Source organism: Haliotis rufescens, unplaced genomic scaffold, assembly GCF_023055435.1.
Source record: "Haliotis rufescens isolate VD_foot unplaced genomic scaffold, xgHalRufe1.0.p SCAF_18, whole genome shotgun sequence".
NCBI classification, from domain to species: domain Eukaryota; kingdom Metazoa; phylum Mollusca; class Gastropoda; order Lepetellida; family Haliotidae; genus Haliotis; species Haliotis rufescens.
In genome coordinates, this window is record NW_025963868.1 from 29,722,378 (window position 1) to 29,735,201 (window position 12,824).

The following is a 12,824-nucleotide window of genomic DNA, read 5'->3' on the forward strand; positions in this document are numbered from 1 at the left end:
ATAACGGCAATACGTCACACCGTGTGGTTACTCGAAGATCCCTGATATTTTCTAACGAGTGAGTGAGTGAGTTGGGTTTAACGCCGCTTTTAACATTATTCCAGTTATATCGCGGCGTGTCAGCTTAATGTGGGAGGAAAGCCCGAAGTGATGCAGGTCCCAGACGTTTATCACTTCGGTGAAACCCACGAGCACGGGTATGGTGCTGACAAACCTAGAAACATAATTTGGGCGAACCGGGATTCGAACCCACAATCATAGGTTTCTGGCGTGCCCAAGGGACGCAACTCTGCACAGCGAATCGCGGCGCCTTAGATGACTGGGCCACCCGTGCCACCTGATATTTTCTAACGAGTCTTTGCAGTAATCAACCAATAGGCTATTACGACATGTACGTACGTTAGTAAGGGAGGAAGCGAGCGAGTGGATTAGTTTTAACGCTACTTTGAAAAGCATTTGTGTCAAACCATGGCTTGTCAGGTTGATGTCGTAAAAAAGCCGGATGTGGTTAAAAAAGCCGGATATGGTAAAAAAGCCCGGAGTGGTTCAGGCCTTAAACGATTACCCTCGGGCGGGGATATGGTGCTGACAAACATAGAAACGACCCACATTCACATCAAAGTATATTCAGGGCTGAACAGTTTCAGAATGGTGGCCCGTGTGGATGATGTTAGTAGAGCGTTGGATGTTTCAACATGACGTTAATACGTCCCGCCTTCTATCTCTTGTCTCGCCATCTTGTGACGCTTACGTTGTTCGTTTATGCAGACGTAGATGACACCGGCGACGACAAAGATCGCGATGCACGCACCTGCTATAATCCCCACCGGCGGACCACCCTCGGCTGAAAACAAACATCAGAGTCATAATGCACGGGTGATTGATTGAGTTTTTGTTTGTTTGTTGTTGAACGCCGTACTCAGCAACATTTTGGCTATATGACGCCGGTCTGTAAATAATCGATAATGTTTTTTTAATATTTTATTAACAAAAATGTTCCTGTTAACGGATGTGATTCACATGCAGCATGATTGTTTAGAAGGGCTCCGTAAAAAATGTATTCCATCAAGGCAACATGATGTAATCTCCACTGAGTATGTTTAAAGATATGCGGCGACAGTGGTGTATTAATTGCAGTGAGCTGGATTTGTTTGGTTTGTTTGTTATTTAACGCCGCACTCAGCAATATTCCAGCTATATGACGGCGGTCTGTAAATAATCGAGTCTGGACCACACAATCCAGTGATTGACATCATGAACATCGATCTACTCAACTGAGATACCATGACATGCATCAACCAAGTCAGCGAGCCTGACCACCCGATCCGCTTACGACAAGCATAGACGCCTTTTACGGCAAGCATGGGTTGCTGAAGACTATCTAACAAGGATCTTCACGGGTTTGATTGATTGGGTAGTTGGGTGGGTTAGTGGGTCGGATTTGGGTTGGTAGGTGCAGAGTGTTTACAAGTGAGTGAGTGAGTGAGTCGGAAAGCAGGTGAGTGCGATCCAGAAAAAAGTGGGCACAGATGCGCTAGAACAATACCAAACCACCAATGGCTCAATTCCGGAATCTAGCCTGGTCAGTGCTGAATTTTGTCGCTCACAGATAATCAGCCTCAACCGTCACCCGCAGCCATATTGTTCACCCAATCTCCACGTAAGTAGCCCCACTACTCTGTGGGACCCGTGAAGATCCGGGGTAGAATAGGTCTTCAGCAACCCATGCTTGCCGTAAAAGGCGACTATGCTTGTCGTAATAGGCGACTAACGGGATCGGGTGGTCAGGCTCGCTGACATGGTTGAAACATATCATTGATCCCAATTGCGTGGATCGATGCTCATGATAGCAATCACTGGATTGTCTGATCCAGACTCGATTATTTACAGACCACCGTCATATAGCTGGAACCAACCCTAACAGGTGTTGAGTGGTTGAGTTTAATTCCCTAAAATTCGTTTTACGAACGAGACATGTTAATCACGAAGCAAACGATGGTCAAATAAATGTCCATTGTCATGTCACGTGATTAGTTGATTAGTTGCTTGATGCATGTCATCGATTCCAATTGCATGGATCGATGCTCATGATGTCAATCACTGGATTGTCTCGTCCAGACTCGATTATTTACAGACCGCCTTCATATAGCTAGAATACTGCTGAGTGCGACGTTTAACAACAAACAAACAAACAAACAAACAAATATACTACTCTGTGGACTGGCTCCGTGAATTATTTTATCGGTCGGGGAAGGGGAGGTAACTGGCTACTTACTCCGCTGGCCGCCCGTCCTGTGTTCTGTGGTGTAAGTGATCTTGAAGCCAGATCTGTTGCCGAGCGAATTGCTGGTGAATCGGAGCACGAGGAAAGGCCCGACGCTCCTGAAATTACCCCTGTCCTGTCCACACAAACGACCAGATGCCTTGTCCGTGGGATAGAGCCCTGGAACATGTTGAATAGATAGATAGATAGATAGATAGATAGATAGATAGATAGATAGATAGATAGATAGATAGATAGATAGATAGATAGATAGATAGATAGATAGATAGATAGATAGATAGATAGATAGATAGATAGATAGATAGATAGATAGATAGATAGATAGATAGATAGATAGATAGATAGATAGATAGATAGGATGAGACAGATTAGATAAATTAGATAGATAGATTAGATAGATAGATAAGATGAGACAGATTAGATAAATTAGATAGATAGATTAGATAGAGAGATTAGATAGATAGATTAGATAGATAGATAGATAGATAGATAGATAGATAGATAGATAGATAAATAAGATAGATAAGATAGATTAGATGAGACAGATTAGATAAATTAGATAGATAGATTAGATAGATAAGATAGATAGATAGATTAGATGAGACAGATTAGATAAATTAGATAGATAGATTAGATATATAAGATAGATAGATAGATTAGATAAATATATACATTAGATAGATTAGATGAGATAGATTAAATAAATTAGATAGATAGATTAGATAGATAAGATAGATAGATAGATTAGATAGATAGATAGATAGATAGATAGATCGATTGATAGATTAGATAGATTAGATAGATAAGATAGATAGATAGATAGATAGATTAGATAGATTAGATAGATTGAATCAATGCCGATGAGACGTTAAATTTTAACTCACTCAGTCCTCTGTTTGAGTGAGTGAGTGAATGAGTATGGTTTGAAACCTATGTCACGTAACAGTCAGTGAGTGGCTTCACCCATTGATCCCAGGTCTTCAAACAAACGCAAACAAAACGTATGTTGACCTTCCTATCAATCTCATTAAAATCAGATCTTAGTTCTCGCTACCGCTAAACAAAGATCTGAGGACATCCCATTGCGGGTCACGTCAGAACGACCTTGGAATGGTCAATCAGAAGGCAGCTTTCTTGTGCTTTACGGCACTAATTTCAAATTGACGACTACCCTTCGAAACATATTTTGACAAATTCTTGATTACAAATTTGAAACCTGAACAAAAAACATTCTGGGATGGCTAATAGATTGTAAGGATTCAGTCGTTAAACCCGTAACTATCTTTCGGAATACCCAATGTTAAAGTTTTCGAGATTGCATGATTAGAAATCAGATTCCGACTGTCACTTTCATAATCTGGTAAGCGACGCACTGATTGGTCGGATGAAAGGTCGTTCTGACGTGACCCCTAAAGGGATGTCTTCAGATCTATGTTTAGCGGTAGTGAGAACTTAGATCTGATTTTAATGAGATTGACTATCCTATATTTTGTGACTGATTTAATTTTATTTGATATTGTGGTATTAGATAATGAGTGAAATTGGTTCACACCGCTTTGATCAATATTCCCTTTTGTGAAACCTATGAGTAATAAGATCAGAATTCAGACTGAGGATCAGAATCGAGGCGAATCTCAGATTCGAACTCACGATCATCGGACCCTGGCAGGACTAAGGGACACAACTCTGCACGACTCGCTGGTCTTTGATTTACCCACCGTAGATGACGTACACCAAGTCACTGCAGTCGTCGGGGAGGTCGGACTTGACCACGTTCACAATGACCACGTAGTTGATTCTCGGGGCCGAGATCCTCCAGGTGCAGTCGTTGTTGCTGCCGACACAGAAGTAATTGTCACCGTCGGAGTCGCGTACAGAGACCGAAGTGATGCACTTCGTAGACGTTTACCACGTTGGTGAAACCCACGAGAACGGATATGGTCCTTTCAGACCCAGACACATAGGATTCGAGCCTACGATAACAGGATCCTGGTGTGCCCAAGGGACCTAACTCTGCATAATGTTTATTATGATATTTGAGAGGAAAGACGAAAGTGATGCAGACCTCCGACGTTTACTTGCAGCAAGGTCATGGTGCGGACAAACCAAGAAACTAACAATTAATCAGAGCGATTTGGGATTCGAACACATTATCATAGGTTTCTAAGGGACGCAACTTTGCAAAGTGAAATGCGCCTTAGACGCCTGGGCCACCCAAGTCCACAACAACTGACTGACTGACTGATTATGGTTTTACGCCGCTTTTAGCAATATTCCAGCAATATCACGGCGGGGGACACCAGAAATGGGCTTCACACATTGTACCCATGTCGGGAATCGAACCCGGGTCTTCGGCGTGACGAGCGAACGCTTTATCCACTAGGCTACCCGACCGCCCCTAAGTCCACAACAAGCATATGTTAAACAGACATATGTAAGATATGACGGGGCATTAAATCTCAATGGCCTGTGACAGGGTAACAACTTTGACCGCACGGGACTCTGGGAAGGAGAGTGACAAAGCGTGGAGGCTAGGATACTTACACAGCGTAGGGGCCAGGGAAGTTGGGCGAGTGAAGGCCAGGATACTTACACAGCGTAGGGGCCAGGGAAGTTGGGCGAGTGGAGGCCAGGATACTTACACAGCGTAGAGGCCCGGGAAGTTGTGCGAGTGAAGGCCAGGATACTTACACAGCGTAGAGGCCCGGGAAGTTGGGCGAGTGAAGGCCAGTATACTTACACAGCGTAGGGGCCCGGGAAGTTGGGCGAGTGAAGGCCAGGATACTTACACAGCGTAGGGGCCCGGGAAGTTGGGCGAGTGAAGGTATTTCGTTATATCCGCTGATGCTTTCAGATCGACCAGGCCCGGTTTGCACATAGACATTTCTGGACAGGAAGTAAGGTCAGTGGCAATCAATCACGTGATATCACATGTTACTCATAGATCTTATATGAGATTGTTTTAACACTAAATTGGCTAAGTACGGTGGCCCATACCCGCCACTGGTGAGATCATTTTTCACTGTATGCCGCTATATTTTATCTGGCGGCCGCCAGAAACTTCCACTGGTGAGATATAATATAGAGGTTAACAGGGGGAAATGATCTCACCAGTGTAAGTATCTGGCGGCTCACCTGACCAGTCCTTGTTTGATCCCCTTCATGCCGAAACAAGAGGTAGCATCTATTAAAGTCTTTTGGTATGAGTGAGTGAGTTGGGTTTAACACCGCTTTTAACAGTATTCCAGTCATATCACGGCGTGTCAGACTAATGTGGAAGGAAAGCCCGAAGTGATGCAGGTCTCAGACGTTTAGCACTTCGGTGAAACCCACGAGCACGGGTATGGTGCTGACAAACCTAGAAACATCATCGGGGCGAACAGGGATTCGAACCCACAACCATAGGTTTCTGGCGTGCCCAAGGGACGCAACTCTGCACAGCGAATCGCGGCGCCTTAGACGACTGGGCTACCCGTGTCCCCTTTTGGTATGACACCGCCGGGGATCGAACCACCGACCTTCCCCCCGCCTGGCAAACAAACAAGACAAACAAGAATGGCGTTCGCCTCCGTTGCGTAGTGGTTAAAGCATTCACTTCACAACGGAGGCGACCGGACCGCCTCCGTGGTCTAGTGGTAGAGCGTCCACCTGGAGAGCGGAAAGTCCGGGGTTCGATCCCCGGCCGTGTCATACCAAAAGACGTTAAAAGATGGTACTCGTTGCTACCCTGTCTGGCGCTCGGCATTAAGGTGCTAAAACAAGGACTGGTCGGCTCGGAGTCAGTATACTGTGTCTGAGTGGGGTATTCATGTTAAACTGCGGCATGGTATCTCATTGGGCTAGCACTATAAATCGGCATCAGTCCGGACTAGTACAAGCAGCCACACAAACACACACACGTACATGCACGTCGCTATATAAGTGCAGTAATCTTGGACGCGACGTTAAACCCAATTTCACCTCACCTCACCTCACGGAGGCGACCGCCATTCTCGCTCTAGTCTGGATACTCAACATTTTGTCAGTAATCTGGGAAGACGAGTCTCTCCCGGCAATATCACACGACAAGTACGCGTGTATGAAAATCTTTTCCTGTTGTATAAAATGTGTATTACTCACTTCTTAAAGAAAAATGTGTCACTGTTAAAGGACCAGGGTAATCGCCGTAAGATGTCGCCACCACAAAGGTGAGATAACTCTTGTCTCCCCTGACAGTGACCGTGGAATGACTTTTCCAGCACCACCTCAGTAACAAACGCGAGCCGGGGTCACCTGTAAGAAAACCAGCTGTCAAGTCTTCAAACATTCATTCAAACATGGTAGTTTAAACCAGATCCATACCATTCGAGAAGTGCTTTAAAACAGTCTTTCGGATAGACACAGGAAGCGACTTCAAGAGTATGAATTTTTTTCAACTGTGTTGATGAGCTATGTGCTGTTTTGTGGCAGTAGATCATGTAAGTTTATTTATGATGGTGATAGTTGCAGTAGAATCAGTCGCTCCTACGATAGTGAGCGAACTGTTGGTGTGGTCAGTTCTTTTCTTTTAGCGGTCCACGGCAGTTCGTGTAATGGAGTGACCTCCCATATCAATGAGTGACCCCGGCTCCTCACAGCGATAGCCCGTTCACGGAGCTCTCTATACTATCGCTGCCACCAGTCAAAACTCCCAACTGTGATACGTGGCCCTAACCGTGCTTGGAGTTGAACTCGCAACCGAATAACCGTTATGTTTACAAACAATCCGACTGTCGTGACGCCGAATACACTTACCCGTGCTAAATTACTTTCTTTGTTTGTCCATTTGAATTTCTATTTCATTAAAACTATCATGTTATTGATATAATAAGAATGTAAGGGAGAAGTTGGTTGATTTTCCGTTAGTCTGCAATCTCGAACCAATCTGATTATACAAACAACAAAGTAAATTCATATGGAAAACATGGTCAGTCGTAAACCTTTTCAAAATTAACTATGATGGCATTCCCAAAGACATAAACAAAAGTATGAACGTTACTACATTTGGGGCTAGAGGCCAAATTTCAAGATTCTTGTAATGGCCGCGCCCACACTGTTGGCAGCGATGTTACCGAGAGTTTAACGAAGGTGTCACGCGCTGGGAAGGAGCTTGTGAGTGACCTTCGAATGGTACTTCTTGCTTTGCGTCTTGGCGTTTGTCACCACTCGCATGTTTCCGTAACCTCCAACAAAGGGGTTTTATTCGGAGGCACTCGATCTCTCTACATTCGGCATTGCCCGGAAAGGGACGAGTTGGTCACGAATGGCGTCTTAGTAATCGTCATAGCAAGATCCGCGCGGTAGGCATTCGTGACCAACTCGTGTTATTCCGGGACAAACCGAATAGCGACTCGTTCCACTCTCATGGCCATTTTTGCGACCGGGTTCCGTCTTAGCACGAACGGGGATACCTAAAATATTTTAATAATTGTCAACTTATGGTTCACATAGATTTCAGATATATTATATATATTTCAGATGCAATTAAAAGCACATCGTCACATGCGGAAATTATATACAGTATGACCGAACACATTTAACTGTGTCTTGGGTATATTTTTAGATGCAAGACATATGTAAAATAAAAAATTATTTCAGAGGGATTCTTTGACGAAGAACTTGAAATCATACGCGCATTCTGATTGGTTTGTCGTATTTTCGCACATAACATTCATCGATAGGGGGACGAGTCTTCTTGCAGGTTACGGAAAGGGGAGAGTGGTGACGAATGACGCGGTAAGTTCACGTATAGCATATACCCACAGTGCTGAATTATAAGTCCCCGGGAATCCAGCTGATGTATCACATGCACTACTAGCTGTAGCTGACAGTTGTCTTTTTCATTCTTCGCGTTTTTTAAGTTATTTCTTTAATAATAACCAGAGCTCCAGATAACCTTTTGAGCAATTGAGTTTTTACTCTAGGGTTTCTATTTTAATTGGGTTATTAAGTTTTTCATTTGGTAACGAATATTTTGTCACTCATCTATTCATCACTCTATTGGGGTTTCCCCAAACTAAGTGAACATTTTAAGATTTAAAATAAAAAGTGAAATAATGTTTCAGATGTATTTAGCTGTTCTAAATATATAGGCTGGACTCTGAAAGTAAATTAGCTCGTAATTGTGTTTCGGAAATTAGCTCCTTTGTATCCATGCCGAAAAAGCTTCACTGGGTATTTACGCGTGCTGTTTTTATACATTTGAGTTTTTCATTTAATGCATGCGTTTCTGTACGCAAGATAATTGAAAGTAATTGGGTTTTGAATATTTCTTCTTCTTTTTTTAAAATGTTATTTATTTATTTATTTATTCATTTATTTATTTATTTATTTATATTTTTTATTTATTATTATTATTATTATTATTATTATTATTATTATTATTATTATTATTATTATTTGTATTTTATTTTTTATTTTTTTTATTTATTTATTTATTTATTTATTTATTTTTTTTGGGGGGGGGGAGGTATTTTACGCAAATACGCTGCTTATATGTACGAGCTCAATGGGACTGAGCTCGCCGATATCTAGAGAAACACATTCATAGGTTAACAGGCTGAGAAAAGATATATGATAAAGCGTGATTTTACCGTCAAATATATGGATGTAGCTGTGTTTACACTCCTTGTCTGAAGACGTGGTGTTGAAGAGGTTGCGGGTCAACTTCAGATGGACGATGTGGTCAAGGTGGTCTGTCGTGATGTTGTAGATGAAGTAGCCGTTACTAGGGAGACAAGGCGTGGTTGAAAGTTTTCAGAGATAAACATCATCTCATGTTGTGGACTTGTAGTATCACTTTACCGTAATAGTATGTTAAGTTGTTGCTTAACGCCGCACTCAGTAATGTTCAAGCTGTAGGGTGGAGATCTGTAAACACCAGTGGGGGTACGTGGGGCCCAGTCGTCTAAGGCGCCGCGATTCGCTGTGCAGAGTTGCGTCCCTTGGGCACACCAGAAACCTATGATTGTGGGTTCGAATCCCGGTTCAGCCACCCCTCGTAGTCTACTGAACACGCACTATTTACAAGACACCCCTCGTAGTCTACTGAACACGCACTATTTACAGGACACCCCTCGTAGTGCACTGAACACACACTATTTACAGGACACTCATCGTAGTCTACTGAAAACTCACTTTTTACAAGACACACCTCGTAGTCCACTGAACACACACTATTTACAAGACACCCCTCGTAGTCTACTGAACACTCACTATTTACAAGACACCCCTCGTAGTCTACTGAACACGCACTATTTACAAGACACCCCTCGTAGTCTACTGAACACGCACTATTTACAAGACACCCCTCGTAGTCTACTGAACACGCACAATTTACAGGACACCCCTCGTAGTCTACTGAACACGCACTATTTACAAGACACCCCTCGTAGTTCACTGAACACACACTATTTACAAGACACCCCTCGTAGTCCAATGAACACGCACTATTTACAAGACACCCCTCGTAGTCTACTGAACACGCACTATTTACAGGACACTCCTCGTAGTCTACTGAACACTCACCATTTACAGGACACCCCTCGTAGTCTACTGAACACTCACTATTTACAAGACACCCCTCGTAGTCTACTGAACACACACTATTTACAGGACACCCCTCGTAGTCTACTGAACACACACTATTTACAGGACACCCCTCGTAGTCTACTGAACACGCACTATTTACAAGACACCCCTCGTAGTTCACTGAACACACACTATTTACAGGACACCCCTCGTAGTCTACTGAACACACACTATTTACAGGACACCCCTCGTAGTCTACTGAACACACCCTTTTTACAGGACACCCCTCGTAGTCTACTGAACACTCACTATTTACAAGACACTCATCGTAGTCTACTGAACACACACTATTTACAGGACACCCCTCGTAGTCTACTGAACACACACTATTTACAAGACACCCCTCGTAGTCTACTGAACACACACTTATTACAAGACACTCATCGTAGTCTACTGAACACTCACTATTTACAGGACACCCCTCGTAGTCTACTGAACACACACTATTTACAAGACACCCCTCGTAGTCTACTGAACACACACTTATTACAAGACACTCATCGTAGTCTACTGAACACGCACTATTTACAAGACACCCCTCGTAGTCTACTGAACACACACTTATTACAAGACACTCATCGTAGTCTACTGAACACACACTATTTACAGGACACCCCTCGTAGTCTACTGAACACTCACTATTTACAAGACACCCCTCGTAGTCTACTGAACACGCACTATTTACAAGACACCCCTCGTAGTCTACTGAACACTCACTATTTACAAGACACCCCTCGTAGTCTACTGAACACGCACAATTTACAGGACACCCCTCGTAGTCCACTGAACACGCACTATTTACAAGACACCCCTCGTAGTTCACTGAACACACACTATTTACAAGACACCCCTCGTAGTCCACTGAACACGCACTATTTACAAGACACCCCTCGTAGTCTACTGAACACGCACTATTTACTGGACACTCCTCGTAGTCTACTGAACACTCACCATTTACAGGACACCCCTCGTAGTCTACTGAACACTCACTATTTACAAGACACCCCTCGTAGTCTACTGAACACACACTATTTACAGGACACCCCTCGTAGTCTACTGAACACACACTTTTTACAGGACACCCCTCGTAGTCTACTGAACACTCACTATTTACAAGACACCCCTCGTAGTTCACTGAACACACACTATTTACACAAGACACCCCTCATGGTCCACTGAACACGCACTATTTACAGGACACCCCTCGTAGTCTACTGAACACACACTTTTTACAGGACACCCCTCGTAGTCTACTGAACACTCACCATTTACAGGACACCCCTCGTAGTCTACTGAACACTCACCATTTACAGGACATCTCTCGTAGTCTACTGAACACTCACTTTTTACAAGACACCCCTCGTAGACTACTCACTATTTACAAGCGGCCATGTCAAGCACTGACGTTAGGGCTTCGTTATCAGAGGCCTTCACCATCATCACGCCGCCGTTACACGCCCGCTCTGGAACACGAGTGAATGAGTTGAGTTTTACGCCGCTCCAGTATGATTTGTTTGAGTGTTGGTTGTTTGACGCTTCGTTCAGCAATATTCCAGCTACATGACGTCTGTCGACCCGTGAAGATTCCGGGGTAGAATTGGTCTTCAGCAACCCATGCTTGCCGTAAAAGGTGACTATGCTTGTCGTAAAAGGCGACTAACGGGATCGGGTGGTCAGGCTCGCTGACTTGGTTGATGCATGTCATCGATCCCAATTGTGTGGATCGATGCTCATATTAATCACTGGATTGTCTGGTCCAGACTCGATTATTTACAGACCGCCGTCATATAGCTGTAATATTGCTGAGTGCGGCGTTAAACAACCAACCAACCAACCAACCAACATGACGTCTGTCTGTAAATAATCTAGCGATATAATGGTCAGCGATCACTGCCGTCGGTGTACGATGACGTCTATGAACCAGGTCACCGATCCCTCCCCCCGATCCATCCTCACAGACATGGATCACCGGGGACCCATATTCTAATCCGGAATCCCGACATTCCTGTGACTATGGCAACCACGGTTGCCGTTCGAGCAACCAATCACATGACATGACAATGGACATTTATTTGACCATCGTTTGCTTCGTGATTAACATGTCTCGTTTGTAAAAGGAATTTTAGGGAATTAAACTCAACCACTCAACACCTGTTAGGGTTGGTTCCAGCTATATGACGGTGGTCTGTAAATAATCGAGTCTGGACAAGACAATCCAGTGATTGCTACCATGAGCATCGATCCACGCAATTGGGATCGATGACATGTTTCAACCAAGTCAGCGAGCCTGACCGCCCGATCCCGTTAGTCGCCTCTCACGAAAAGCATAGTCGCCTTTTACGGCAACCATGGGTTGCTGAAGATCTATTCTACCTCGGATCTTCACGGGTCACCTGGAAGGGAGGGTCACAGTGGTGGTATGGTGTACAACGTGTTTACAGTGTATTGTGTATACAATGTATATTGTACTGGAGAGTGATGTAATGCCCAGCGTACTGATAGTCTACATTTACTGTTATATGTGTAATTTGTTGTAAAACAATGATTGTAACTGTATTTGAATTGTTTCTGTTGAGATTCAGTAGAAGTTCATTGCGTTGTATTTGGACAACGATTAGTTGTCAGGAATGTCGGACTATTTAATGTAAGCAGTTATGAGGAAATTGTTATATTTAGATGCTCGAATTATCTGTAAACTTCCAGAATAGCATGGGTGGATGTCAAACGTTATATAAAACATGTGGAATATTTTTTGGTGTTCAAGTGACACCGGACTAGTCTAGCACTGTGTTGAAAGTGCTGGAAGCCAGTTAGACTATATAAGTGGAGCTGGCGCGTGCCTGTCATATCACACTTCATCTCACACTTCATCTAACATTACATCAAGACCAGCGTTCGTGTGAAGATCACTTTTTAAGCTGGTGTTCAGCCC

The 12,824-nt window shown here is 43.6% G+C and overlaps 1 protein-coding gene across 1 annotated transcript in view; it reads right to left on the reverse strand.

Moving 5' to 3' along the window:
- Nucleotides 1–215: 215 nt before the first annotated feature.
- Nucleotides 216–12,824, reverse strand: part of LOC124123209 (cubilin-like) — a 37,545-nt gene continuing 24,936 nt past the window's right edge. Inside the window, exons 11-17 of the mRNA XM_046486504.2 lie at nucleotides 11,268–11,355; nucleotides 8,896–9,029; nucleotides 6,404–6,556; nucleotides 5,074–5,170; nucleotides 4,003–4,118; nucleotides 2,276–2,443; nucleotides 216–844 (exon numbers count right to left, since the gene is read on the reverse strand). Of these exons, the coding sequence (XP_046342460.2) occupies nucleotides 702–844; nucleotides 2,276–2,443; nucleotides 4,003–4,118; nucleotides 5,074–5,170; nucleotides 6,404–6,556; nucleotides 8,896–9,029; nucleotides 11,268–11,355 (899 nt within the window). The 3' untranslated portion in view covers nucleotides 216–701. The remainder of the gene's footprint in view (nucleotides 845–2,275; nucleotides 2,444–4,002; nucleotides 4,119–5,073; nucleotides 5,171–6,403; nucleotides 6,557–8,895; nucleotides 9,030–11,267; nucleotides 11,356–12,824) is intronic.